This window comes from Phasianus colchicus, chromosome 8 (assembly GCF_987193195.1).
Source record: "Phasianus colchicus chromosome 8, bPhaCol1.hap1.1, whole genome shotgun sequence".
In the NCBI taxonomy this organism is placed as follows: domain Eukaryota; kingdom Metazoa; phylum Chordata; class Aves; order Galliformes; family Phasianidae; genus Phasianus; species Phasianus colchicus.
In genome coordinates this window covers 22,781,725-22,806,649 of record NC_143443.1, presented here as the reverse complement: position 1 = coordinate 22,806,649, position 24,925 = coordinate 22,781,725, and the positions used below count along the sequence as shown (strand labels likewise).

The 24,925-nt window shown below is 61.5% G+C and overlaps 7 protein-coding genes across 12 annotated transcripts; 5 read left to right on the top strand and 2 right to left on the bottom strand.

Annotated features, from left to right (window-relative positions):
* The first annotated feature begins 34 nt into the window (after positions 1-34).
* On the top strand, positions 35-4,195 carry UBTD1 (ubiquitin domain containing 1). The gene is made up of 3 exons (XM_031597657.2): positions 35-381; positions 3,181-3,408; positions 3,499-4,195. Exons 1-3 carry the CDS (start codon positions 315-317, stop codon positions 3,882-3,884), a joined length of 681 nt encoding a protein of 226 aa, XP_031453517.2. The 5' UTR covers positions 35-314; the 3' UTR covers positions 3,885-4,195.
* Positions 4,196-4,372: 177 nt separating this feature from the next.
* ANKRD2 (ankyrin repeat domain 2) lies at positions 4,373-7,746 on the top strand. Of its 5 annotated transcripts, XM_031597678.2 has the most exons (9): positions 5,118-5,269; positions 5,488-5,601; positions 5,678-5,839; positions 5,952-6,059; positions 6,142-6,240; positions 6,418-6,516; positions 6,640-6,738; positions 6,820-6,918; positions 6,989-7,746. In XM_031597678.2, the coding sequence occupies exons 1-9, from the start codon at positions 5,150-5,152 to the stop codon at positions 7,091-7,093; spliced, it is 1,005 nt and encodes a 334-aa protein (XP_031453538.2). In that variant the 5' UTR covers positions 5,118-5,149; the 3' UTR covers positions 7,094-7,746. The 5 variants fall into 5 exon arrangements, 4 of the variants coding, with proteins under 4 accessions (XP_090001478.1, XP_090001480.1, XP_031453538.2 ...); XR_016468822.1 differs by having other exon boundaries at positions 4,373-5,269; positions 5,952-6,240; positions 6,989-7,028; XM_090145352.1 differs by having other exon boundaries at positions 4,373-5,269; positions 6,640-6,918.
* Positions 7,747-7,771: 25 nt separating this feature from the next.
* On the top strand, positions 7,772-10,419 carry HOGA1 (4-hydroxy-2-oxoglutarate aldolase 1). Of its 2 annotated transcripts, XM_031597679.2 has the most exons (7): positions 7,773-8,139; positions 8,423-8,551; positions 8,625-8,752; positions 8,859-8,993; positions 9,156-9,252; positions 9,374-9,507; positions 9,838-10,419. In XM_031597679.2, exons 1-7 carry the CDS (start codon positions 7,932-7,934, stop codon positions 9,985-9,987), a joined length of 981 nt encoding a protein of 326 aa, XP_031453539.2. In that variant the 5' UTR covers positions 7,773-7,931; the 3' UTR covers positions 9,988-10,419. The 2 variants fall into 2 exon arrangements, with proteins under 2 accessions (XP_090001489.1, XP_031453539.2); XM_090145363.1 differs by lacking the exon at positions 9,374-9,507 and having other exon boundaries at positions 7,772-8,139.
* Positions 10,420-10,449: 30 nt separating this feature from the next.
* On the bottom strand, positions 10,450-13,125 carry MORN4 (MORN repeat containing 4). Its single transcript, XM_031597672.2, has 5 exons — positions 12,849-13,125; positions 12,417-12,514; positions 12,152-12,266; positions 11,932-12,041; positions 10,450-11,703 (listed from the first exon to the last, which is right to left on the bottom strand). Exons 2-5 carry the CDS (start codon positions 12,481-12,483, stop codon positions 11,555-11,557), a joined length of 441 nt encoding a protein of 146 aa, XP_031453532.1. The 5' UTR covers positions 12,484-12,514; positions 12,849-13,125; the 3' UTR covers positions 10,450-11,554.
* A 47-nt stretch (positions 13,126-13,172) lies between these two features.
* PI4K2A (phosphatidylinositol 4-kinase type 2 alpha) lies at positions 13,173-20,369 on the top strand. Its single transcript, XM_031597637.2, has 9 exons — positions 13,173-13,814; positions 16,245-16,445; positions 16,621-16,752; positions 16,835-16,988; positions 17,603-17,664; positions 17,842-17,941; positions 18,179-18,312; positions 18,592-18,651; positions 18,770-20,369. The coding sequence occupies exons 1-9, from the start codon at positions 13,410-13,412 to the stop codon at positions 18,929-18,931; spliced, it is 1,410 nt and encodes a 469-aa protein (XP_031453497.2). The 5' UTR covers positions 13,173-13,409; the 3' UTR covers positions 18,932-20,369.
* An 82-nt stretch (positions 20,370-20,451) lies between these two features.
* AVPI1 (arginine vasopressin induced 1) lies at positions 20,452-21,401 on the bottom strand. Its single transcript, XM_031597673.2, has 3 exons — positions 21,169-21,401; positions 20,672-20,965; positions 20,452-20,599 (listed from the first exon to the last, which is right to left on the bottom strand). Exons 2-3 carry the CDS (start codon positions 20,953-20,955, stop codon positions 20,530-20,532), a joined length of 354 nt encoding a protein of 117 aa, XP_031453533.2. The 5' UTR covers positions 20,956-20,965; positions 21,169-21,401; the 3' UTR covers positions 20,452-20,529.
* A 296-nt stretch (positions 21,402-21,697) lies between these two features.
* MARVELD1 (MARVEL domain containing 1) lies at positions 21,698-24,258 on the top strand. Its single transcript, XM_031597670.2, has one exon. It carries the CDS (start codon positions 21,819-21,821, stop codon positions 22,347-22,349), a length of 531 nt encoding a protein of 176 aa, XP_031453530.2. The 5' UTR covers positions 21,698-21,818; the 3' UTR covers positions 22,350-24,258.
* The last annotated feature ends 667 nt before the right edge of the window (positions 24,259-24,925 follow it).

Below are 24,925 nucleotides of genomic sequence, written 5' to 3'. Positions count from 1 at the left end.
CGGGGTACGGCGGCGCGTGAGGGTCAAAAGTGCCGGGAGGAGCGGACGCGCGCACGTGGGCGGCGCTCCCCACGGAGCGACGGCGGGGAGCGGTGGACGCGACGGGGCGGTCACATGCGCACCTGGGGAGGCGGGGCGCGGCGCGGCGCGGCGAGGGCTGGCTTTGGCGGTGGGGCGGCTCGGGCGTTCGGAGTCGGGCGGTGCGGTGCGGTGCGGTCGCAAGACGCCGGGCCCCGCGGTCGAGCGCGGCGTGGAGCCGGGCCGGCCCCATGCCGAGCCGCCCGCGCCGCCGTCGCCGTCGGTGAGCCCCCGCCATGGGCGGCTGCGTGGGGCGGCAGCGTCGGGAGCGGCCCTCCGCCGGGAGTCCCCGCAAGAGAGCAGGTGAGCGGCACCGAGGGTCGCGGGGTGTCCGGTGGCGGCGTGCCCTGGGGAGGGAGCTGTCCGCCCAGCACCGGGAGGTGTTCTCTCTTCAGCGGCGCTCAGCCGCCGCCGTGTTCCGCTGCCGCCCGATTCCCGGAGTCAGCCCCGGGGCGCTCCGCCTCTCCGTTTTTGCCGGGGATTTCTCCGCTCCTTCTCCGTGCGCCCCGTCGGGGCTGCGCCGTGCCGGGCTCCTGGGGCGAGTTGTGCGCATCCCTGGCGCTGATACCGGGGTGCCACGGGTGCCTGTGCCGGGATTCGCTCGTCGTGCTTCGCCAGCCCTTCGCGTCCCCAGCGTGTCCCCATGGTGTCCCTGATGCCTCCCCACCACCGCGCGCTTGGACCGGTCGAGGCGGGGGCAGCGCTGCCGCTGTCGCAATTCGCCCCGTTGCGCCCCAGCGTTCCCCAGTGGGCCCCGCCAAGCGCCGGGCGGGCGGCACGGTGAGTCACACCCTGCCCGCTGCACCCACACGGGGAGGAGCAGGAAGCACCGTGCGCGGGGACCCCACAGCCTGGGTCTCTCGCGGGAGAGGTTTTCCCGCAGGACGGTGTCCATCGCTGATGAGGAAGTCCGTGGGCACCGGCTGGCACGGAGCAGGCAGTGCTGCAGGATGCTCCTGGGTACTTGGAGGAGGGCTCGGACCCGGGTGCTACTCGCTGTCCCCGTGTCCCCTCCGGCACTCCTTTCCCTGGAGTGCGACCTGAGGCTGGGGACTCTGAGCTGCTACAGCTCCTAGGTAATGTTCAGGGACACGCAGGGGGTGACTCTGTGGGGTCCAGAGTACTGGAAGTTGTCTATCTGGGAGCAGCCCTGCTACAAGCTGAGCTGTGCAGGAGCAGGTAAGCCATGTTGGGCAGGCTGCCTGCAGGTCCCATTGGCTTGAGCGAGAGCACAGCTGGGCACCTCCTAACCCCCCATGTCCCCTAAGGGCGTGGAGTTGCACAACGGGCCAGGAATAGAGCAACACAAGGTGATTAGAGTCTGGGTCCAGGCTGGGTGGCAGCAATAAATAGAAGAGGCTTAGTTTCTGCCTACCTGGGCAGGGCTGTCAGTGGCAGTGGGGCCACAGCCTGTCCCTGCTCCTACAGAGTGGGCTCCCTGCCACACTGCCAGCTTGGGTGCCTGTCTGCAGCCCCTGGATCCCTCTTCCTTGCTGAGCACCAGCCCTCTTCCCTTTCCTGGAAGTGGAATTGGGGCATGGTGATGTCTGGGAGCCGTGCTGTCTGGCTGAGTCCATCCCTAACTCCGAGGGACCTCCTTTCCTGGCAGTGCTATCTGCTGTGCTATCCCGTGCCTGCTCCCGGCTGCCGCATGGGGCCACGGGCGCAGCCACCTCTCGGGCAATGAAGGTGACAGCAGCAGGATGAAGCTGTGGGACAGGAGACCTCCAGCACCTACTAATCCCTATGTGCCCTTGTCTGGCTGATACTACAGAGAGAATGTGCTGGAGTGTCCTGCTCTCACTGAGACAGGGACATTCCCCCATCCACTGTCCCTCTGCAGCTCGTGGTGGCCCAAAGATGATGTGGTGGCCCACTTGCTGCAGCTGTATGCTGGTGGCTCCTTCCTCTGCGATCCTCACCACGTCCTTCAGGCTGGTGGTGTCCACTGTGCCCAGGGCAGGTGCTGTCTCTGACCTTGCTCTGCTCTGCCACACTGCAAATCCCTCCTGCCCAGCACCGTGACTGCTGAATTGGCAGTGCTGGCTGCAGCCAGCTGCCCTCACTGCATGAGGATGTGGTGCAGTCAGGATGCTGCCTGCCCGACTTTGCTTGGGTGCTCAGTTCCCAACTCTCAGGGTGGCTGCATTCTGTGCCCTGGGCCACGTGTCACATCCAGCCCCAGGAAAAGTCTTCTGGAGGATGTGACAGCCTGGAGCTGGCAGCAGTGACTGTCCCCAGCAGTGGTCGCTGTCTCCAGTGGTGGTTGCACATGCAGGCAGGTGGCATCCCCCTGCCCAGCAGGTCCTGGTAGCACTCAGTATCCTTCCTGCCCTGTCAGACTCCACTCATTCTGTGCCCCTGTAGGCATGGTGTGGGCTGGCTGCCCTACAGAAAGCAATGACAGGAAGGAGATGTTGACACTCTGTCCCCAGCCCAGCTGGGAGTGGCAACAGCTCCTTCCTACCCCACGCTTCCGGCCTGCTGTGAGGCTGGTGGCACGGGGCCATTCCCACGGGGCTGGGGCCTGCTGTGGGTGTTTCACAGCTTGGTTGCACAGGTGTCCCCTGCCAGCATGGTGCTGCCAGCCTAGAGACAAGCTTTCTCTGCCGTGTGGCATGTTATCCAGCTGCAGTTGCCATGCAGGAGGCTGCTCACAGTGCTGTGGGGCTGCTGCAGGTTCGGCAGGGCTCAGAGTGGCACAGTGCTGTCACCTCCCACAGCACTGCCCCGGGCTGGGCAAAGGAAGGAGAAGTCATGCCCCCCTCCTTGCTGGGGCTGTAGCTCAGCCCCTGTAATCCCTTTCCCTCTCTGCCACACCAGCTTATTTCCTGGCTAATTCTCCAAGCTATAAATACTGCTCTGCCTCAAAGGCCCTGGGCCCTGCAGCCACCCCAGGCTGTCCCTGGCTTCCCGTTTCCATAGGACAGGAGGGAACCCCCTGCACCCCACTGGGATGCTACTGCATTTCCCATGGCTGTTTTGGGAGCTGTCCCTTGGACACCGCTGTGCATGGTATGGGGAAACCCCGATAGCCCGTGGATCCCTTTGCTGTACTGGGCAATGGGAGACCCCCTTTTGAGCCTCCCTCTGCCTCCCCAGGCCGCAATGAGCCCCTGAAGAAGGAGCGTCCCAAGTGGAAGAGTGACTACCCCATGACGGACGGGCAGCTGCGCAGCAAGCGGGACGAGTTCTGGGACACAGCACCTGCCTTTGAGGGCCGCAAGGAGATCTGGGATGCCCTGAAGGCTGCAGCCTACGCCGTGGAGGCCAACGACCACAGCCTGGCCCAGGCCATCCTGGATGGAGCCAGCATCACCCTGCCCCATGGTGAGGGGTGGTGGCGGGGGGGATGCTGGAGTGGGGATCTCCATTTGGGGGTGCCTTGCAAGACTCCATCGCTCACCCCGCTGTCCACAGGGTCGCTGACAGAGTGCTACGATGAGCTGGGCAACCGCTACCAGCTGCCTGTGTACTGCCTGGCACCGCCCGTCAACCTGATCCTGGAGCGGGGCGAGGAGGAGGCGGCTGAGCCGGCCGAGCCGCTCCCCAGTGCCCGGCGTGAGTTCGCCCTCAAGGTGCGCCTGTCCACTGGCAAGGACCTGCGGCTCAGCGCCAGCATGGCCGACACCATCGGGCAGCTGAAGAAGCAGCTGCAGGTGCAGGAGGGCATCGACCTGGCCTGGCAGCGATGGTTCTTCTCTGGCAAGCTGCTCACCGACCGCACACGGCTGCAGGAGACCAAGATCCAGAAGGATTTTGTGGTGCAAGTCATCGTCAACCAGCCACTGCCACCCAGGAACTGAGCTCCGGTGGGGAGTGGGGAGTCCCCTTCCCGCAGCGAGGCCCGGCGGCACCTTGGGGATGTCCCGTGCCGTGTCCCAGCCCTATTGGGGTCATCGGGTCCCCTCCCCAGGGCTGTGGGCTGGAGACATGGGCACGTTTGCTGTGGAAGGTGCGAGACCAAATGTGTGCTGGGGGGCTCTGCTGTGGGGCTGCCCCTTGGGGAGAGGCTGTGACCCGCCAGCCGGGCTCCTGCTGCCTCCGGCCCAGGGGCTGCAGTACTGGGCGGAGATGTCTCCCCTCTGTACATAGTCTGTGTATTTATCAATAAAGCCTTTTCATCCTTCCTCCCTGCTGGGACTTGCTAGGGGCTGTCCCCTGGCCCATGTGTCCATCTGACATCTGTTCCAGCATCACCTGGCAGGGACAGCTGGGCATGGGGGATGCCAGTGGTCTGAGCTCTGTTCCCCTTTTACAGCCAGCCTTTTACAGACAGTGTGTCACCCCTGCACACCCCTCTCCCTCCCATCTCTGTGGCACACATGGGGTACAGCACCCGAGCGTGGCCCTGGGTCCTACACGTGCCCAGGAGTGTGATGTGTCCTCATCTGTCCCTCCTCTGTTTGATCCCAGGGGCTGGTGCCCAGCGCATTAACTGTCCCAGCACGAGGTGCACTGCCCTCATCTTACAAATAGGGAAAGCAAAGCTTGGAGTGCCTGAGCAATATTCCTGGCACTGGGAACAGCTGCAGTCTCTGTCTGCCGGCCCTGCTGCCTGTGTGCATGCGGTAAGGAGACCAGGTGGCCATGGGGCTGTTCTGGATGCTCCGGACCTGAGGTCATCCTCCAAAGCAGCATGGAGCCACCGCGAGCATCCTGACTGCCCAGGGTGGGTGGCATGGACTCAGGAACTACAGGGCTACCACATATCCTGGCACCGCTCCATCCAGCCTCTGGACCAGCTCTACAAGCCCTACATGCCCCAAGTCCCTGTGCCCAGTACGGGGGTCCCAGGCAGCTAGGTGGGGAGGTGGGCATGGGTTGCTTTAAGAGCATGCAGGACGTGAGCCAGGGGCACCAGAAAGCAGCAGGGTGAGCTCATGGCAAAGCTGCCCCAGTCATGTGGAGCAGGCACAGCTGTTGGTGCTCTTGGGCAGTGGGACGGAGCGGCTGGAGGCATAAAGCCCCACCGCCAGCGGAGCTGCTGGGGCCAGGAACTCTACCTGCAGTGAGGAGGAGAGGCTGTATCTTGCGAGGGCACCCCAGTGGGGCTGAACACCAGGCGGACATGGAACTGGACGGGGAAAAAGGCAAGGAGCTGGAGGTGGAACAGATCACGGAGCTGGATGTGGAAAAAGCAAAGGAGCTCATTGATCAGAAGCTGGCGGAGGAGGAAGAGGAAGAGAAGGTGGGTTCTTGACCATCCTTGGGGGTCCTGCCGTACTGGCAGCGAGAAGGCTGAGGGCTACTGCAGGCATTGAATTCCCAGCTGGAGGCACCCTGACAGCTGGCTACTGAGCAGAGCAGGTGGGCAAGTGAGAGCCCAGGGGCTGCCAGGCATCCCGAAGACATGAGCGGTGCTGCTTGGTGCCCACCTAGAGCTCTGCAGCCTCCCTCTGTCTCCAGAGGCTGAAAGGTGATGGCCCACGGGAGCCGCTGGCCGTGGAGCGGATGAGCACGCCAGAGCTGGAGGAGGAGAAACGCCAAGGCCTCCGGAACCGCGGCATCGAGGCCATCAAGGTGAGTGCTGTACAGGGGAGTGGGATGGAGGAGGGCTCCCAACTGGGGACCGACAGGGTGCTGCATGTCCCCACAGGGCCAGGAGCGGGTGCGGAGAAGCTCGGTGGACCTGCGGCGGGAGATCATTGACGTGGGGAGCATTCAGCGGCTCATTGAGCTTCGCAAGCAGCGCCGCAAGCGCCGTGAGGAGCGGGCAGCCACCCCAGAGCCCACCCCACCACCAGAGCCCCAGGAGATTGTATGTGTAGGGTTTGGGAAGGGGGCTGCAGCAGCTGGGGATCCCTCCTGGAGAAGCAGGGCACGGGGCCCCCGCTGTCCCCGTGCCCCAGCCCTGCCTTGTCCTGCCCCAGGAGGGTCCCGTGGAGCCAGAGGACTTCCTGCGAGCGGCCGTGCAGGGCAAGATCCGTGTCATTGAGAAGTTTCTGGCGGATGGTGGCCCCCCAGACACGTGTGATGAGGTAGTGCGGTGCCCCTGGGATGAGGCTGCTCTGGGCCAGGGCATCAGAGCCAGCTGCCAACACCATACCTTGGCCCCTCCAGTTCCACCGTACGGCCCTTCACCGCTCCTCGCTGGAGGGACACATGGACATCCTGCAGAAGCTGCTGGACAGTGGGGCCACTGTCGACTTCAGGGACCGGGTGAGGCGGAGTCCCTTCTCAGGGACCTGAGCCACTGGGCACAATATAAGAGCGGGGGGCCCCTAAGCAGAGCTGGGCTGTTCCCAGCCCAGTAGCAACCATGAGTCGAGCTCTGCCAGCTCAGCCTGGGGATTGGCTGGGTGGTGACCCTGCTGAGACACAGCTCTGTGTGCCCAGCTGGACAGCACTGCTGTGCACTGGGCCTGCCGGGGGGGGAACCTGGACGCCGTGAAGCTGCTGCAGGACCGGGGGGCAGACCTCAACCTGAAGGACAAGGTGAGCCTGGGGATGGGGAAACATCAGGAGCACAGGCAGGCCACATGGAAACAGGGCTGTCCATTTGCTGTGTTAGTGGGGAAGGGGCGCTGATCCATTCTGGTGTCTGCTTCTCCCACCCAGCTGCTCAGCACCCCCCTCCACGTGGCCACCCGCACTGGACACCTCGATATTGTGGAGCACCTCATCCACTGTGGGGTGGATATCAACTCCCCAGACAGGGTGAGTGCAACATCCAGGTGCTCACTGTTCCCATGTCCTCTTGGGGATGCGGTGCACAGAGCCAGGCTGCATCTCTTGCAGGAAGGTGACACAGCACTGCACGATGCCACACGGCTCAGCCGCTACAAGATCATTAAAATGCTGATTCTGCATGGGGCTGACATGATGGCCAGGAACTTGGTGAGTGGTGTGAGATGTGCTTATGCTGTTGTCTGCTACCCTGGTCTCAAACCTCTGCCCCCTTTCACAGGCTGGTAAGACTCCGACAGACCTGGTGCAGCAGTGGCAGGTAGACACACGCCAGGCACTGGAGACCAAGGAACGGCCACAAGAGGAGACTGAGGTCCCAGCGTGATGGCATCAGGCAGGGACCAGCACTGGGCTTGGCTCCAAGGAACGAGATCCTGCTGAGACTCATCCGTGTCAATAAAACCAGCAAAGAGGAGAGTTTGGCTCCAGTGGGGTGCATTGGGATCGTGCCAGGGGAGGTGGTAGGGGCAGGAGCTGCATCATTGAGTTCTGCCTCCTAACACAGTGGTGTGGTGACACCATGGGGCTACCATGAGTGGTTTAGTGGCAGGGCTCTTTGTTGTGAGACACCCCAGCACTGTGTGCAATGCTTCGCAATCCCACCTGGGCACACCTGTGGAGAATAACTCCAATGGGGGGTGTCCCTGAGCTGCTCTGTGCTGGCACTGGGGTCAGCTGGGAAGCAGCAGCTATTCCCTTCCCAGGCAGCCAGGCTGGGTGGTGGCTTCTCTCTCTTTCATTGCTTGAGTCACCTGGAGAGGACACAGCAGCCACCCTGAAGGATGTGTCACTTCTGCTGAGCACCATGTCCAGTGCTCACTGCCCACTCACCTGTTTACAGGAGACCCTACAACAACACCTAGAGCACATGAACCCTGCTTATAGCCCTGGGGCTCCCTGCAGTGCCCATTCCCCTCCTTAGCCCTACTAGTGCTGCATACCAGCTCTGAATGTGAAAACAAAGGGAACACACAGATGATGCAGGGGGGACACATCCAGAGGAGTGCTGAATTCCTTCAGGATCCCAGAGGAGAAGAGCACTCACCCGTCACCACCCCCATGTCTCCCGCCCAGTGGGGCCGCAGCTCTCTCATGTGCCCTGTCAAACATTAACCCCTCTTGGCAAGGCAGGAGGCACAGGCTGACTGCAGGACACAGGCAGCATGGCGTTCAGCTCTCGCCTCGCCTCACCACTCCGGCCAGCCCTGGCAGCCCTGCGCCGGGGGCTCAGCACTCCTCTGGGTCCACAGCCCAAGCTCGACCTCGGGGGCATCTTCCCACCCCTCACCACCCCCTTCTCACCCACTCAGGAGGTGGACTATGGTCAGCTGGAGGGGAACCTGCGTCACTATGCCAGCATCCCCTTCCGAGGTAAGTTCAAGCCTGGCCTTGAACGCCTCCAGGGATGGGGAACCCATACCTCCTCTGGGCAGCCTGTCTCCACAGGAGAGGTGCTCCTGCCCTCTGAGCATCCATGCAGAGCTGCAAGCTGGTGCACCTACTCTTTGTCCCTATACTCATGATTGCACCCGCACTGTGAATGCCTCAGCATAGGATGTATGTCTCTGACTGCCCAAGATGTACGGTGGGAGGAGACAGGCTGCAGGAAGAAGCTGCTGACAACAGGGATGCCCTCCCCATGCTTGCATTTCAGGGCTGGTGGTGCTGGGCTCCAGCGGGGAGTTCCCCCTGCTGGCACCCCGTGAGCGCCTGGAGCTGGTGAGCCGTGTACGCCGTGCTTTGCCCAGGGACCGCCTGCTGTTGGCAGGCTCAGGTTGCGAATGTGAGTGTGAACTTGGGGAACAAAGGGGCCGTGTCCCCATGAGGTGTCGCTCACTTCACTGCCACCTCTGCAGCCACTCGGGCCACCATCGAGCTGACGGGCAGCATGGCAGAGTCAGGGGCTGATGCTGCACTGGTCGTGACCCCCTGCTACTACCGGGGAGCCATGAGCAGCGCTGCGCTGGTGCGGCACTACACTGAGGTGAGCTGCGCCCAGTGCCCACAGGCAGCCCCAGCTGGGGCAGCAGGATGGAGGACACATCCCACGCATCCCCACCCTGCCCTCAGCTTGGCCCTGCTGCCCACAGGTGGCCGAAGCATCCCCAGTCCCCGTGGTGCTCTACAGTGTGCCTGCCAACACCGGTCTGGAGCTGCCACTGGAGGCTGTGCTCATCCTGGCTCAGCACCCCAACATCATTGGCATCAAAGACAGTGGTGGGGATGTGAGTGAGGCAGGGTTTTCCTGGGAGGGGAAATCCAGGGATGGCCCCACTCACAGTGTCACAGCCCTTCCCTGAACCCCAGAGGTTCCACAGGACCCCTGGGTTGGGGACCCTGGGTGGGGACAGGGTAATGCTCACCCCATGGTATGTGTCTCTCCACAGATCACTCGCATAGGGCTGATTGTCCACAAGACACAGCAGGAGGATTTCCAGGTGCTGTCAGGATCAGCTGGCTTCCTGCTGGCGAGCTATGCCGTGGGTATGTGCTGCTGCTTTACCAGGGACACATGGTGGTGGCATGAGGGCATTGTAGGGAGGCAAGGGGCAACGGCTGGGTGCTGCATGCTGAGCTTGCTGCCAACATACCTGCATGTCCCCAGGTGCCTCTGGGGGGATCTGTGCCCTCGCCAATGTCCTGGGGGCTCCTCTGTGCCAGCTGGAGCACCTGTGCCGCCAGGGCCGCTGGCAGGAAGCCCGTGAGCTGCAGCAGCGACTCATTGAGCCCAATGCAGTGGTGAGTGGGCAGGACCTTGGGTGCTATTGGGAAGCACAGGTGGGCTGGGGAGACGGAACAGTTGCAGGAACTGAGCCCAGGCTGGAAGCAGCAGGTGGGAAATGCTAGCTCTTCTGTGCCAGGAACAGCGCGTGCCCTGGTGTAGGACACCTGCCTGACTGAGCATGAGGCTGGCAGGATATTTATAGGCAGTGATGGAGGAAGAGCTGCTCCTTCCCAGGGGCCCTGTCACACTGCAGGTTGGCTCCTGCTGTCCATCAGGGATTCTCCTTTTGTGGGGCCCAGCCCTGCCCCAGTGAATGCAGTGCATTGCTGCACTGTCTCCTGCAGGTCACTCGCCGCTTTGGGATCCCAGGGCTGAAGAAGGCCATGGACTTGTTTGGCTACTACGGTGGCCCCTGCCGTGCACCCCTGGCACCACTAAGTCCAGCCCAGGTAGAGGAGCTGAGAGGCACCTTCAGCATCAATGGGTGGTTGTGAGCCCCTGACCCATCCCTGCTGTGCAGGCAGCACCATCTGCCCCTGCTCCTTCCTGCACCTGGAAACTGGGGACCCCTGGGAGCTGAGGATGCGTTGGAGACAACGGTATGTGGCCAAGAGGAAAAACACTCATCTCACTCCTTCCTGCTGGACAGTGTGGAGGAAAAACCCAACACCTTAGTGTGTCCCAGATTGGGCATGCACTGGCCATGCCAGACCCCTGGGAAACCCACTCTGGGTTCAGGCAGGAGGCCCCCATCCATGTGAGTGCCTGCCTGAGGTACTGCGGGTTCCCACCATCCTTCGGGGTTTAGATGCCCCACATTGACCCAGGCACCCTCCAGAGCACTATGAATAAACCTGCTGCCTCCCCTCTGCATCTGCTTTCATACCCGTGCAAGAGCCTTCTGCCTGACCCTGGGGGCACAGGTCCCTGCTTCCCAGCAAGATGGACACAGCTCAGACATTTGGCAACATGGTTTACTCCGCTGAGGCCCATACAGGCAGCAGCACAAGGCAGGGACACAGCAAGGCACGGGACCAGTGTGGGCAAAACCTTCAGGGAGGGCACAGTTGGGCTGAGAGGGATGCTAGGACCCCGTGCCCTGGTAAGCTGAACCATGCTGTGGGGAGAAGGCAGGTACACATGGGGAGAGATGAGGGATACAAGTGTGGAGCCAGATGGGGAGCTGCTTGCACCCACTCTGCACCCTTGTCATGCCCTTTTCCCTGCCCGCCCAGCCCAGGCTCCCTGCACCAGACCTGGCACCTCATGCTGCCTTGCCTGAGCCCCTTGCCCCAGTTTGGTCTGAGTCTAGCTCTTTCTCATCATCACTGCTGCCTTCACCCAGCTCCTTCTGGACACACCATGAATGGGTCAGGCCAAGTGTCTCCTGGTCCCCATTAACGGAGATGTCCCCAAGTCAGCAAAATGGGCTGGGTTGGCACAGTGATGAGAGGCACAGTTGATTGCTCTTTCTGTGATCCCAAAAGCATGGGGAATCATGTCACCCTACCCAGTGGACACAGCCACTGACCCAGCGTTGAGGGCACAGACCTTGGGGTGCCCACACTGCCTGGGGACCTGGGCTGGAGAAGCAGGCCAGAGCTACCCCTCCGCAGGCACATGGTCCAGACAGCTGCCCACTGCCTGCAGGCATAGGCACCCTAGGCAATGGGGCCAGGAGCCAGCTCCAACCCCTACTCCTCTGCTTGGTTCCAGCCATGCCATCCCTCAGTCCCACTGGCGGCTGCTTTGGTGGGGTTGGGGCTAGAGTGGAGGCTCCTGGTGGAGGGGGGAGGACAGCAGTCAGAGGGAGAAGGCACCACGGTGGCCCCAGTAAGCACAGAGCCGCCCAGGGGCACTTGGGTGAAGGGCACACGGGTTCACCCCACCAGCACAGTTTGGCAAGGAGGTCTTCCCCATGCAGTGGAAGGACTCCCAGTCCAGCCAAGGTTGGGCTGCTGGCGAGGAAATGGGTGGCAGTGCCATGGCCCTGCCCTGAGCCAGCCAATACCAGGGGGAGTCCCACTACAGCGGAAGGGGGATGCAGGTGCCAGGGTGCCATCACGCTGTGAGGTTGTGAGCAGACTTGGAGGCAGTCTGTGCCCTCTGGATCACTGCCTGGCACTTCTCCCGCCGCAGCAGCTTGTTGTTCTCAAAGAAGCCCTCGTTGCGGGGAACCCCATGGGAGCCATCAGGGAATGTCAGGAGACCTGGGGAGGGAAGGGATGGGAGTCACAGGGTAAGGAGCAGCAGACACTGGGGCCAGGCACGGACAGATGGAGCACGATGCACCAAAAGGGCAGGACAGCAGGGGCAGGGGTGGGCAGGACTTTGCTAAGTTGGGGCTGTGCTGGGCTTTGGTGGGCACAAAGCACCGACTGCCCATCCTGCTGCTGTGTCAGCATGCCCCAAGCCAAGAGGAATCTTCAGGCACTCACCAAAGCCATACACACGTCCGCCTTTGAACTCGCCCTCGAAGGTCATGTTGTCATAGCGGGTGAAGACACCAACACCACTAAATTTGCCCTGCACAAACTCTCCCTCATACCTGCGTGAGACAGAGGTGGCATCAAGGGACAGGAAGTCTGAGAGCACACATGGCAGGTGCTCACACCAGACCATCCGGGCTGCGCTGAGGACACAGGGTGCTGTGCTCACCTGGAGCCGTCGGCAAAGCTGAGCACGCCACAACCATGGAAGAGTCCATTCTCAAAGTGCCCCACGTAGGCGGTGCCATCGGCAAACGTCAGCTGGCCGATACCGTGCCTGCGTCCTAGCAAGGGCAAAAGCAGACAGCGATGGATGGAGCAATGCCAGGGCCTGCCCAGCACAGCCCCGGGTGAGGATGCTCAGGGCAGAGGGACGGCTCAGCCGCTGGGCCATGCAAGCCTGGAGTCCGCTGTGCCACCCCACCCCATCTCACCTTCCTTCCACTCGCCACGGTACTCCTCCCCGCTGGAGTAGGTGAAGGAGCCTTTGGTGAGGGTCATGGCAGCAGCCTCGGGCGCGCTGGGCAAAGAGCTGTGAAGCAGAGATTCGGGCAGGCGGCCGGGCGCGGGCAGCAGCACGGAGCCACGGGCGCGGGCAGCCTCAGGCACGGCTCTGGACGCAGCGCTGACCCCGGCCCCCGGCCCTGTCCCTGAAACCGCAGCCGCCGGGCTCAGGTTGCCGCCTGCCCCACCGTGGGGCGCGGAGCCACCTGAGCTGCCGGGAGCGGCGGGCCCGGAAAACGCGAGAGGGCAGCTCCGGCGGCGCCCTTGTAGGGGATGGAGGGCTCGCGGGCTCCAGCTCCACGCGGAGCCGCACGGGCATCCCCCGGCTGCTGCTGTTGCGAGCAGAACGGCCCCGAGCTCACCTGGCTCCGCGCTCGCCGCCCGCTCCGCTCCTCCGCTCCCCACCGGGGTCCCGCCGAGGGGCGGCGGCGGCGCGGCCACCTCCCCAGCCGGCACCCCGCCCCGTCGGGCGGTGCTACACCGCTAGCGTCCATTCCCGCCTGCAGTTGGCCGTCTCCATGGAAACTGCTAGCAACGCGGCTTCTCATTGGCCGGCTCCGCTGCCGTGCCCTCGCCTGCCGACATCTTTGTGTGGGGCAAAGCCCGCACCCTGCCCTGCCGCCATCGTTATGAAGGCCGTCGCTCCCTTAGCAGCCATCTTTGTGTGGGGCACCGGGCCCTCCCCATGGCGGCGGTGTAGAGGGACCGGAGGAAGCCCCGTGCTTCTCCCGGCCTCGCACGGTTCCTCCCGAGGGCCGCGATAGCCTCCAGGCCCGCCCCAAGCACAGCCGTGGGATGGATGGCAGGCGCGGTTCCCTCGGCAACCGGCGGGCGGGGCGGAGCAGCCGATGGGGCGCGGCGGCGCGGTGACGTCAGCACGCTTCGCGACGTGACGCGACCGGAAGCGGCGGGCGGCGGGCGCGATGGACGAGACGAGCCCGCTGGTGTCGCCGGAGCGGGCGCAGGGCCCTGACTACGGGCTGCCGGGCGGTGCCGTGCGCACTCTCCCGCCTGTCGCCCCCCCGCAGCCCTCGCCGCCTCCTTCTCCCGGTGGCCGCGACCGCGAGCGGCAGCCGCTGCTGGAGCGTGGGGCGCGGGGCCCGGCGGCGGCGGCGGCGGCGGCGGCGGCCCAGGCCCAAGCGGCGGCGGCAGCGGCCCAGGCTCAGGCGGCGGCGGCGGCGGCGCAGCGGGAGCGCAACGACTTCCCCGAGGACCCCGAGTTCGCCGAGGTGGTGCGGCGGGCCGAGCTGGCCAGCGAGCGCGGCATCTACCCTGAGCGCATCTCGCAGGGCTCCAGCGGCAGCTACTTCGTCAAGGACCCGCAAGGAGTGAGTCGTCACCTCCCCGGGCTGGGAGCTCGCGGCGCTGAGCCGGGCGGTGCGGGGCTGTGCCCGTCGGGCATCCCTCCGTTTGAAACGCGTGGGCTGTTCCCCGGTTAAAGCTGCTTCCCCTTCCCCCGTGGCTGTTGTGTCCAAAAAGTGGTGACTTCTGCTGTAGGATGGGAACGTTGACAGCTGGGCTGCCGGTGTTTCTCCTGTGAGACTGGAGGGAGTGGGCCTCGAGGTGTAATTGGTTCCCCGAGGTCTGCTTGGCTGTGTGGTTCCCATGCCACTGCCCCAATGTGAGCGCAGCACGAGGTAGCTCATCTTGTGACTTGTGGTGCTGGCTTGGTTACTCAGGCAGTTGCTGCTCTTCTGCCTAGTGCATGCTAGGATCCTTCCTTGGAATCAGGACTGGGCTGTCCTGTCCATGTTGTGCCTGTTTTTCTGTCTCAGGTGGCACGTGGCTACAGCCAGCTCTTACAGGCAGGTCCTGTAAGATACTGCCTGTACTGCATGGATACAGGGTAGTACAGACTTCCTTCTGTTGCAGTTTGTTCTCACTTCTGCTCCCTTCTGTTGCCTAATATGAGCCTTGATGTTGCTAGCAGGGGTTGAAGACCAGAGGTGACCTGGTTGTATGGAGAGGAGACCAGAGCTCGGTGAGGGATGCATTCAAGGAGTTGAAGCCCATGTTCTTCTGGCCATGTCACCTGGCAGGTCCCTTGGATTGCTTTGCCATGAGTGGATAGGGTGCATGTCTGGTTCCTGTGACTCACTGCTCAAGATCACTAAAGCCTCCTTGCTGCTAAGGAGAGGGAGTGCAGTGCTCCAGTGAGCAGGTTGGAGGCACAGAATGAGGACACCAGGGGAAACTCTTGTGCTAGTTTCCCAGTGGACTACTGGAAGCTCAAGTTGTTCCAGGCAGGACTTAATCCAGTGTGCTTCCCCTGGTCCTTGGGGACGGTGGTTGTGTCTTTATGCTGGCCTGGCAACAGGCAGACCTGTCTTCTCCATAGCACACTTCTTGGAACAAGTTGCTGCCAGCACTGCTCCCAAGGCACAGCGCTGAGAGGGCAGGCTGTGCTGCCAGGCTCTGATCTCTGCTCCAGGGCTGTCCTTGCCCTGCCAGGCATTGCTCTGCTGTGCTTGCTCCATACAACAGTGTGTTCCTCACTGCCAGAACTCCCAGTAAGCCTCCAGCAGGCTAAAATCCAAGAACACATTGGCATGTTCTTTCTGTGTTTTCTTATGGGGCTGGTGAGGGGATTACTTCCTGCCTGTTTACCTTGCCTTTGCCAGCTCAGAGGAGGGGGTTTCTTTGTGATCTAAAGATGCCTGAAGTGCTTCCATTCCCTCAAACATTCCTCTTCCTGGTCAACAAAGTCTTGCTCCCTGGTCTGGTTCCTGGCCCCTGATTCACAGTGGGATTGTATTGGGTTTTCCCTGCTGGTGTACTGGGACAAGTGTTGTGCTCCCACCCTGTGGCAGAAGCTTGGCTTTGGGAAATGCCACCCACTCAGGCCGGTGCTGGCTCTGGCTCTTCTCAGGGTCAGTCTGCATGCTGCTGAGTCATCCTGGAGTGGGTTGTGAGGCCAAAGCCTGCTGCACAAAGCTCTGAGCTGGTTGGATCAGGGGCAGTTGGCCTCACTCCTGCCCTGGGCCTTTGTCTCAGCTGTGTGGCTTGGCAAAGCAGACAGTGTGGATCCTAGTATATGGTCCTTAGGCACAACCTCCCTCCCCTAGCATCTCTCTTTGGGCCTCACAACACAGAGCTTTGGTTTCCTCTGAAGTCCTTCAGCCTTCCTTGCTGTTTAAGCCCCGTTTTCTCTGGTCCATTTCGAATCAGGTCCATTTGATGAATTCTGGACTCAATATAGGAATCTTTATCTCCTTCTGCTCCCTTGCATGGAGGAAATGGGTAGCCACAAGCAGTAGCTCTCCCCCCACCATCCAAAGGTCAGTGGGATAAGGCTAGAATATTTACCAGGGACAGTGTCATCAGCACTCTCCTATGGTACATGGAAAGTTGTGAGTGAGTACGAAGGTCTTGGGACACTGCTCACAGGAGCTGTGCAGGGACCAGAGAGGGAGATGCCTGAAGAAAACCTAGGATGAGAGAAGAGAGTCTACCATAGCTCCAGGTTGCAGATCTCTTGGCAGAGGAGAATCCTGAGCTTGTCATTTTGTCTCCACTTGCTCTGGACCTTGCAGTGAGTGGCAACAACTGTCCCCAAACTCTTTTCTACCCAAGAAGGAATCTCTTGGATCTGGGGGTGGTCATTGGCAGAAGGTAGCAGGGAAAGACAGCAGAGTTGGGTGCTGAGGGAGCGTGAACTTGGTTGAGACTGTGCTGTTATGGCAGAGCCGCAGGCTGGCTCAGGGGTGAGTGCCCTGGCTCTGTCAAGCACTGAGTATCAGCTTTTCTCTTGCTTACAGAAAATTATTGGTGTCTTCAAACCCAAGAATGAGGAGCCATACGGGCATCTGAACCCCAAGTGGACCAAGTGGCTGCAGAAGTTGTGCTGCCCGTGCTGCTTTGGGAGAGACTGCCTTGTTCTGAACCAGGGCTACCTATCAGAGGCAGGTGCCAGTCTGGTGGACCAGAAACTGGAACTCAACATTGTTCCCCGCACAAAGGTGAGGAGGCAGTTGCTGTGATCTTGTCCTGAGGAGGCTTCCATGTGCTCCTGCCCATGCCATGGGGATCCTTTTACAGAGCAGAACTGGGGGGAAATCTATGCCTTAATGATAAAACAAAGAACTGTGACAGCTGACAGATGCACTTGCTGACTTCTGTGCTCCTATACCCCAGGTGGTGTATCTGGCCAGTGAGACCTTTAACTACAGTGCCATTGACAGAGTGAAGTCCCGAGGAAAGAGACTAGCCCTGGAGAAGGTCCCGAAAGTGGGTCAGCGGTTTAACCGCATTGGCCTGCCTCCCAAGGTAGGGCTACCAGGCCCCATGTGCCTTTCACTGCTCCTCTGTCTTCTGTGGTCCTCCATAACGCAGTCTCTCCTTGCCTCAGGTGGGCTCCTTCCAGCTGTTTGTGGAAGGTTACAAGGACGCTGACTACTGGCTGCGGCGGTTTGAGGCTGAGCCACTTCCTGAGAACACCAACCGGCAGCTGCTGCTGCAGTTTGAGCGGCTGGTGGTGCTGGACTACATCATCAGGAACACAGGTAGGGCTGGCTGCCTGCTCTTTTATATTTTGCCAGCTGAAGAGCAAGCAGAGATTTGGCTTCTCTTCCTGGAACCCAGAACTCCTATCAACAGTGCCTGGTTGCTGGCACTGTCTCTGGGTGGAGTGTAGCTGCTGTCACTACTCACCTGGGAGACTGGGAGCCAGCCTGGGATCCACCCAGTTGCAGTGGTGAATATTTGCCAGGTGCAAGGATCCAGGAATGCTGAGAGAGCCAGCCTGGGATCCACGCAGTTGCAGTGATGAATATTTGCCAGGTGCAAGGATCCAGGAATGCTGAGAGATCCATCCTCTGGTTGTGCCACAGTATCCTATCTCAGGCTGGGTTTCCAAGTCTGTTTCAGCTCGAAATGGGTTTGGGTTGGACTCCAAAGCTTGCAGGCTGACTTTTCTCTTGAGAGCTGGGGCTACGTGGACCTCTTTAGTCTCAAGACCTAGATATGTGGGGATTTATGACTTCCTACGCCCGCAGCAAGCTTGAGGGCTCTGGGGTAGAGTTGGGTCTATGCAACTTGAATTTCTACTGTGTCAGAGAAGTAATCCTACCCAGCACAGGCCATCGCACTGATATAGCTGTTTTTTCTTTCCTTGCAGATCGGGGCAATGACAACTGGCTCATCAAATATGACTGTCCCCTGGACAGCGCAGGCGTACGGGTGAGCAGATCCTGGGCAGAGGCTTCATGGGCCTGTCTGCTTCTACAAGCTGGCTGGCAGGCTGGGATTTCCCAGCTGTCTTGGATTTCTGAGCCTGATCTTGTTTGCTGGGAGTGGCAGACAGACTGCTTCTGTTGGGGAAGGCTCCCTTGTGACTAGTGCTCCACTTCCTTCCAGGACAGTGACTGGGTGGTTGTGAAAGAGCCCATCATCAAGCTTGCTGCTATAGATAATGGTTTGGCCTTTCCTTTGAAGCATCCGGACTCCTGGAGAGCATGTGAGTCCCTTATGCTGTGTTGAGGTACTCTGCAGAGCTGTGCAGCTTTGTGCTGTCTGTCCTGGGGCATGTTCCTGGAGGGCTGGAAGAGGCAGTAGCTAGGGCTCCCTCTCTGGAAAAACCTTCTAGCTGCATGGATAGCTCTGCCTCATTGGCTGTAGGAAGTGTATGCTGCACCCAAGGCCATGAGGCATCTTTCCCTTCTGTAGCTCTAATGTCTCATGCTTCCTCCTGCAGATCCCTTCTACTGGGCATGGTTACCGCAGGCCAAAATCCCCTTTTCACAAGAGATCAAAGACCTAATTCTTCCCAAGATCTCGGACCCAAACTTTGTCAAAGATCTGGAGGAAGATCTGTATGAGCTCTTCAAGGTGAACTAGGGAGGGGCTGAGGGGTGGCTTGAGAAGAAGAAAAACAGGGTGGTTTTGGGGTTTCTTTGTCAAAGCTGTGGTGGATAGAAAGGTGGGCTACTCGTGGTGTTTCTGAACTGAAACAGAAGGGCTATTCCTCTACCAGGAGCTAAAGATACAGTTTGGGGAGAAGCAGGAATCTCATGGGACAAGAGGAGAGAGGCTTGCTTGGAAAACAGGCAGCTCTTGAATAGCATGGGTCAGAGTGGATACCAATGCATTGTTTGCTCTCTCTTGCAGAAGGACCCTGGCTTTGACAGGGGACAGTTTCACAAGCAGATTGCTGTCATGAGAGGTCAGGTAAGGCAAATGAATGAGGTGACAGAGCCTTGTCTTGTCTGGCTGTCAGGAAATGGTGCTGGGATGCTGGCTCTCTTCCTCCACTGGGACAGCTCAAGCTTTGCTCTGTGTTTTACAGATACTGAACCTGACACAGGCACTGAAAGATGGGAAGAGCCCCCTGCACTTGGTTCAGATGCCACCTGTGATTGTAGAAACGGCACGTTCCCACCAGCGCACTGCCAGCGAGTCCTACACGCAGAGCTTCCAGAGCCGGAAGCCTTTCTTCACTTGGTGGTAGCTGTGGGAGCTGCAGGCAGGCCTTGGCTGTCTTGGACTGGCACTGCAAGAGGAGCTGAGCTGCTCCTGTGGCTGGGATTTGATGCTCTGGGTAAAGTGAGCAGGTTGGGGCTGGAGGAGCCTGCAGCTGGAGTGGAGGAAGCCAGGTGGATTGGGCACTGTCCCTCTCCAGCTCCCTTGGAGCTGTATGGTGTGCATACAGCCCTGCCGAGGGAAGAGCTCAGCAGGAGGCATGGGAAGCAGTTGGGACCCTGCCTGTGCCTCTCTTCCTCGCCCTGCATGCGGTTCTGAGCACACCTGACCAGGCTCCCCAGGCCAGGATCCGTCCAGCTCTTTGCACCAGCTGCCAGCCTTCCTCTTCCCCACTGCTGGCCCAACGGCTGGAGGGTGGTTGTTCTGCCTTCCGCTTCCCCAAAGGCATGCTATACTCCTCACTTTCTCTCTTCTGCCCCAACCCTGTGCAAGCTGCTTTCCTCAGGGGGAGTTCCTGCTGCCTGCTGGTGCAGTGGGGACCATAATGAACGGCTGTTCTCTGGCTGGGGGCTTGAGGAGGGAATGTAAGGAGAACTCCACTCTTGCCTGCTCCCTAGGGCAGGCTTGAATACAGTTTGACACTAAAGGAAGAGGTGCTGGCTTATCCTGGTTCGGAGGAGGTGGCTCTTGGAGGTGCTGTAGAGAGGGCTGGAGGTACAAGTGGCCTCTGGCCCTCCATTCCTTTGATCCATCCATCCTGCAGGTCACTGCAGCTGCTCTTGCTTGGCTTTTGCCCCTGTGCTCAGTAAGGTTTCTGGCTGCTGTGCAGCCAGCATTGGGCCAGCCAGCACAGCTCCAGCTTTGCTTGTGCATCTGGGGTCCTTTCTTAGGGGATGGGGGGCTGCTGGGGACAGGGAATGGTGGGAGGAGCTCTTCCTGCTGGTGGGAGTCATGTGAGAACTGGTGTACTGGAAGCACATGAGGGCTGGTGTGAGCTCCTGGCTGCCCCAGTGCTGCTAACCTTGTTGGCCTGATGTGAGTGGGTGAGGCAGTTAGAGTGCTCCCTCTCCCCCAAAGCTGCTGAACTGTCTTGTATAAAACGGTACCAGGGCTGCTGCCTGCATCTGCTTGCCTTGAGCTGTGACTTTCCCTGTGTGGGGGAAAGCTGGGGTTGGGTCTCACTGTCCTGTTTGCCCAGCCCTGGGGGGTGGGAGGGAAGTGAAGGCTGGGACTGTGCTGCTTGGAGCTGTGAGGGGAGGGCAGCTCACTTGTCTCCTACTTGCACAGGGGGCTCTGCAGTGACTGTCCTGAGGGTGCTGAAAGTACAGGGGTGTAGAAGTGAGACCTCAGCTCCCAGACCTGGCTACATCTCTGACTGACCCCAAATGTATTGTTCTAATGCACTGTAGAAATGTATGTAATGTATTTAAACCATGCAACTGTCTGAATAACAGAGCTGCAGTTCACCTGGCCTCCTTATTGTCTCAGCTGGTGCTGGGTCTATCGCAGAGGTGGGACCGCTGTCACAGCCACGGAGCCTCACCCAGCCACCGCTGTCCACCTTTTATTAACTATTGCACTCAAGTCCTGTACACTTAGTGTCCTCGGCGGGCCTGCTGCCCAGTCTCAGTGCTGCTGCAGGGACCCCGAGGCCACCGCGTCCGTGCCGTCTTCCTCGGGCTCCTTATCGGTGATGCTGCGGAAACGGGCGGCGGTGAGTAGGGCGCGTCTCGGCCGCGGTCCCCTCGCCGACCCGGCCCGCACCTACCGGAGGCGGCCGAAGCGCCGTAAAGCCGTCGTCTCACCGCCGCGCCGCTCCGCTCTCCGCCGCCGAAACTGCCGCAGCACCCGTGCCATGCGGCGCTGCCCCGCGTAGCGCCAGACGAGACGGGCGCGCTCCTCGGGGCTCTCGGCCCCGCCGCTCTGGAACAGGCTGCGCAGCTCCGGCAGCCCCACGCCCTGGAAAATGTTGGCCGAGGCCCGCTTGCGGCCGCGGGCGGCGGGCGCCGCTCGTCCCGGAGGATCGCTCGCTACCGAGGCCGGCGTTCCCATGGCCCGGCCGCTGCGGAAGGACGGCGTGAGGCCGCGGCGGGTCCGGTTCAGCCCGCCCGGGACAGGGCCGTAGCGGCGCGGGCAGGCCGCCAGCGGCGCGCCCAGGAATGCGGGAAGGCCCGGCTCGGCGCCCGCCGGTGTCCGGCGCGCCGTCCCCGCCGTGACCCGCTTGCCGCCGCCCCCGCCTCCCGTCCGCCAGCCCCGCGCACTGACCTGGGGGCGGCCGCCGCGCGTCCGCCGCGCTCCCGCCGCCGCGCCCAGGACCGCTCCGCGCCGCCGCAGCCCCGCAGTCCCGCCGCCGCTCCGCGCCGCGCGCCTCGTCCATTCACTCTTCGGATCCGCCCCGCCCCGCGCGGCGCCGCCAATCCGCGCCCACTTTTCTCCGTACGGACCAATCGCCGTCGGGAGGGGGCGTGGCCGCACCGCCTCTCGAAATGGTGGGCCACGTGGCGCCATTGACGTCAACAAGGCGGGGAGGGTCGGCTGGGCGAGGCTCCGCCCCCGGGCGTGGCCAGCGCGCGTCACCCCGAAGGGAAACCCCGCGTGACGTAACGAGGGAACCCCGGCGCGCGCTCCCCGACGGCGCGCTCCTCCGTTCTCCGCCGTGACGTCCCGCCGAGCTCCCCGGCCCCGTGGCGCGGGAGGCGGCGGCGGCGGCGGCGGCGGCTGGGAGAGGAGGCGGCGGGGGGCGGCCGCGGGGCTCCGCGCGCGCAGTGGGCCGGCGGGAGGCGGGGCGGGGGAGGAGAGAGGCCCCGTGCGGGGAGGACCGCTCGACGCCAGATGTTGGGCAGCGGCCAGCCGCCCTCAGTAAGTGCTGCCGGGGCGCCGAGTCCCTCCCGCCCCGCAGCAGGCAGCGCCCCGCCATGGCCCGCACGGCTCCCCCGGCCGTGCCGCCGCCGCCCCCGGGACCGCCGCCCCGCGGCTCGCTCGGGCTGCACCGCGCCTTCCTGCGGAGCCCGCTGGGGCTGCTCCGCCTGGGGCAGCTGGCGGTGGGCGCCGCCTTCTGGCTCACCGTGGCGGCCCACTGGTACGAAGGAGCGGCCCACTTCGCCCTCTTCGCCGCCGTCCTCGTCTGGCTGCTCACGCTGGGCCTCTTCGGGCTGAGCGCGCTGGGGCGCTGGGAGCTCGTGCCCTGGCTGGGCTCCCGCTGGCTGCTGGCCAACCTGGTGCACGACCTGGTGCTGGGTGTCGGGCTCTGCACGGCCGCCGCTGGCATCATGGGCCACAAAGCCGGGCAAAAGAGCTACTGCAATCTGCCGGGCTACAGCCAACGCTGTCTCTACGGAGCCTATCTGGGAGCTGCTGTCTGCGGGGCCGTGGCTGCCTGCCTGTACCTCTTCTCCGGGCTCTACTGCCTGGCACGGCGCTGCCGGGACCAACGTGACATCGTCTGAGCCCCGTGGCTGCCCCGCTTCCTGCACACGGACGGACCGCGGCCCTGCTTTAGGACGTGGTGACTCCGCTGCTCTGTCCCCTCCCGGCTGCTGCACCGCGCTTCCTCCACTGCCCTCTGCACGGATGGATGGACAGACAGATGGAGACCTTCTGCCAGGACAGTGGGCACCGATTGCTGCATCAGCCCCTTTGCATCCCGCACAGAATGACAGATGGACGTAAGCAAATCAAAGGACCCAAGCAGGGAGCGCCCAAGTGGACCACAACTGCTGGGAGCCCTGTGGGGCCCTGCCTGACTCCTGCCCTGGGTGTGCTCAGGTGGGTGCCAACTCTGTCCCTGGGGAGATGAATGCTGTGCTGGAGGAGTGGAGCAAAGCTGGGCCCAGCCCTTACCCTGCTGGCAGCCCTGAGGCCTCCGCATTGCCTAATGGAGGCTCTGCTCTGCTCTCAGCTTCCCCAGCTCGGGCCCCTCCTCCACGTCCGGTGTCTTCCCGGAACCCTGTGGGCACAGCCCTTACCCACCGTGGGCACAGCCTCACCAACTGCTGCCCCAATGCCAGATGCTCCATCCCACCTTGGAGCTGAACCCAGCAAAGCCCCCATTACTGCTGGAGCCCGTGGCAGGGAGGGGGCTGCAGGCTGCCTCTGTGAGCAAGGCGGGGCAACACATTCCTCCAGCCTTGGAGTTTGGTGTTTTTGTCATCGCAGCCTGGAGCTCAGTGCTGCTGCTGCATCCTTTGGCTGGTTCTGCACTGGGAGTGGGGCTCCCATCCCGCCACAAAGACCCCTAAGCCTACCTGCCTGGCTCCACTGCACTTGGATTGTCATCCTCAACTCTCTTTGTTGTGGGAATACGTCTCCATCTCCATCACTGTGCTGCCCGCAGACTGATAATGGAAGAGTGATTGCAGCAGTACCCTTGTAGGACATAGACTGTCTGTGAGGGGAGGGCTCTGGTAGTGAGGCCTGGACCAACCCCACAGGTGGCCGGGGCTGTGTGGGGTCAGTGGAAGCACTGGGCAACCAGAGACTGGGAAGTGTTGGAGGAGCACCATGCCAGAGCTGCCTTGGCCACCAGCTGTCCTAACCCTGCTTGAGGACACATTCTCTTATTGCTTTCAGGGCAGAAAAGGACTGTCCCAGCCCCTGCGTAGGCTCAGTTTGGAGGACTGTGGCCCCCGCAGCTGTCACCTGGTGCCTTTTTGTGGGGGTAGCAGCAGCAATGGCATGGAGGGATTGAGCTGGCACTAGATCACAGCTTCTATCACCAAGGGCTGTCTAAGCAGATACCTGTGTGCTCCTGCACTCTGCCAGCCCCTGGGCCACCCCCTGGCAGGATGTGTTGTCCCTACTCTGTGTCAGGGCTGGTCCCAGACACTGCTAGCTCCTGCGTGCTCCAGTGCAGCCCCGAGGTCCAGGCTGCCTGCACGAGCTGCCAAAAGTGCCTTGCCCCACAACCCCACGCTGCCTGTTGTACATGCCACCATCCTACTGCAGCCCCTTCTCTGGTGCCTCTGGATTCACATTCCAAATAAAGCAACACTGACGCTCGCTTGGTGTCTGGGGTTTTGTAGCAGGATTGGGACCTGCAGGGGACAGGAGATGAACCAAGCTTACACTTGGCTCTGCAGTCTTGGGGTCACCCCACTTGAAACAGCGGTTGTAGGGGCCCAGTGTACTCTGCAGCTGTGGGTGGACTCCTGGTGCTGAGCTACTGGTCTCTGGAAGAGGGGTTCAAACCTCTGCCCCTGAGGATGGGCTGCCCCAGCCCTGCCACTCCCTCCAGGGATGGGACAGAACTTGGTGCCTGTGTATCATAGAATCACAGAATGATTAAGTTGCAAGGGACCTTAGAGCCCACCCAATTCCACTCCTCTGCCACAGGCTGGCTGCCTGGCCATGAATGCCCCCAGGGATGTGGCACCCACAGCTTCTTGGGCAACTTGTGCCAGTGCCTCTTAATGTCTAACCTAAACTTTCCCTTTCAGTTTACAATCATTTCTCCTTGTCCTGTTACTACCAGACTGAAAAAAGTCTGTCTTCCTCTTGATTATAAATTTCTTTTAAGTACCATTACTGCTGCAATGCAGTCTCCTAGAAACCTTTCCTTCTCCAGGCTGAACAAGCCCAGCTCCTTCCACCTGTTCCCATAGGAGAGGTGCTCCAGCCCTCTGATAACCTTCATGGCCCTCCTTTGGACCGATTTCAACAGCTCCACATCCTTCTTGTGTTGAGGTTCCCAGGCCTGGACACAGTACCCCAGATGGGGCCTCATGAGGGCATATCAGAGGGGGACAATCTCCTCCCTCCCCCTGCTGCCACTCCTCCATTGTTGCAGCCCAGGATACTGGGCCTTCCAGGCTGCAAGAGCACACTGCTGATTCATGTCCAGCTTTTCATTCATCCAGACTCCCAAGTCATTCTTGGCAGGGCTGCTCTCAAGGAGTTCTCCTCCCGCTCTGTACACATATCTGGGATTGCTGTGACCCAATCACAACCCTTCACACCCGGCCTTTTTGAACTCATTAGGTTCCTGGGGGCTTACTTTGCTAGCCTGTCCAGACTTCTCTGGATG

Bases quoted from the DNA above. Each gene is read 5' to 3' on its own strand.
- PI4K2A (XM_031597637.2), top strand. From the start codon at position 13,410: ATGGACGAGACGAGCCCGCTGGTGTCGCCGGAGCGGGCGCAGGGCCCT. The intron at 17,665-17,841 runs GTGAGCAGATCC...ACTTCCTTCCAG, and splicing joins TGGACAGCGCAGGCGTACGG to GACAGTGACTGGGTGGTTGT. The intron at 18,313-18,591 runs GTGAACTAGGGA...TCTCTCTTGCAG, and splicing joins ATCTGTATGAGCTCTTCAAG to AAGGACCCTGGCTTTGACAG.
- AVPI1 (XM_031597673.2), bottom strand. From the start codon at position 20,955: ATGGGAACGCCGGCCTCGGTAGCGAGCGATCCTCCGGGACGAGCGGCG. The intron at 20,600-20,671 runs GTAGGTGCGGGC...CCGTTTCCGCAG, and splicing joins CGGCGCTTCGGCCGCCTCCG to CATCACCGATAAGGAGCCCG.
- HOGA1 (XM_031597679.2), top strand. From the start codon at position 7,932: ATGGCGTTCAGCTCTCGCCTCGCCTCACCACTCCGGCCAGCCCTGGCA. The intron at 8,994-9,155 runs GTGAGTGAGGCA...GTCTCTCCACAG, and splicing joins TCAAAGACAGTGGTGGGGAT to ATCACTCGCATAGGGCTGAT. The intron at 9,253-9,373 runs GTATGTGCTGCT...GCATGTCCCCAG, and splicing joins GCTGGCGAGCTATGCCGTGG to GTGCCTCTGGGGGGATCTGT.
- MARVELD1 (XM_031597670.2), top strand. From the start codon at position 21,819: ATGGCCCGCACGGCTCCCCCGGCCGTGCCGCCGCCGCCCCCGGGACCG.
- MORN4 (XM_031597672.2), bottom strand. From the start codon at position 12,483: ATGACCCTCACCAAAGGCTCCTTCACCTACTCCAGCGGGGAGGAGTAC. The intron at 12,267-12,416 runs GTGAGATGGGGT...TGCCCTTGCTAG, and splicing joins CCGTGGCGAGTGGAAGGAAG to GACGCAGGCACGGTATCGGC. The intron at 11,704-11,931 runs GTGAGTGCCTGA...TTCCCTCCCCAG, and splicing joins CGGACGTGTGTATGGCTTTG to GTCTCCTGACATTCCCTGAT.
- ANKRD2 (XM_090145352.1), top strand. From the start codon at position 4,982: ATGTGGAGCAGGCACAGCTGTTGGTGCTCTTGGGCAGTGGGACGGAGC. The intron at 6,060-6,141 runs GTAGTGCGGTGC...TGGCCCCTCCAG, and splicing joins CCCCAGACACGTGTGATGAG to TTCCACCGTACGGCCCTTCA. The intron at 6,517-6,639 runs GTGAGCCTGGGG...TCTCCCACCCAG, and splicing joins ACCTCAACCTGAAGGACAAG to CTGCTCAGCACCCCCCTCCA.
- UBTD1 (XM_031597657.2), top strand. From the start codon at position 315: ATGGGCGGCTGCGTGGGGCGGCAGCGTCGGGAGCGGCCCTCCGCCGGG. The intron at 382-3,180 runs GTGAGCGGCACC...CTGCCTCCCCAG, and splicing joins GAGTCCCCGCAAGAGAGCAG to GCCGCAATGAGCCCCTGAAG. The intron at 3,409-3,498 runs GTGAGGGGTGGT...CGCTGTCCACAG, and splicing joins CAGCATCACCCTGCCCCATG to GGTCGCTGACAGAGTGCTAC.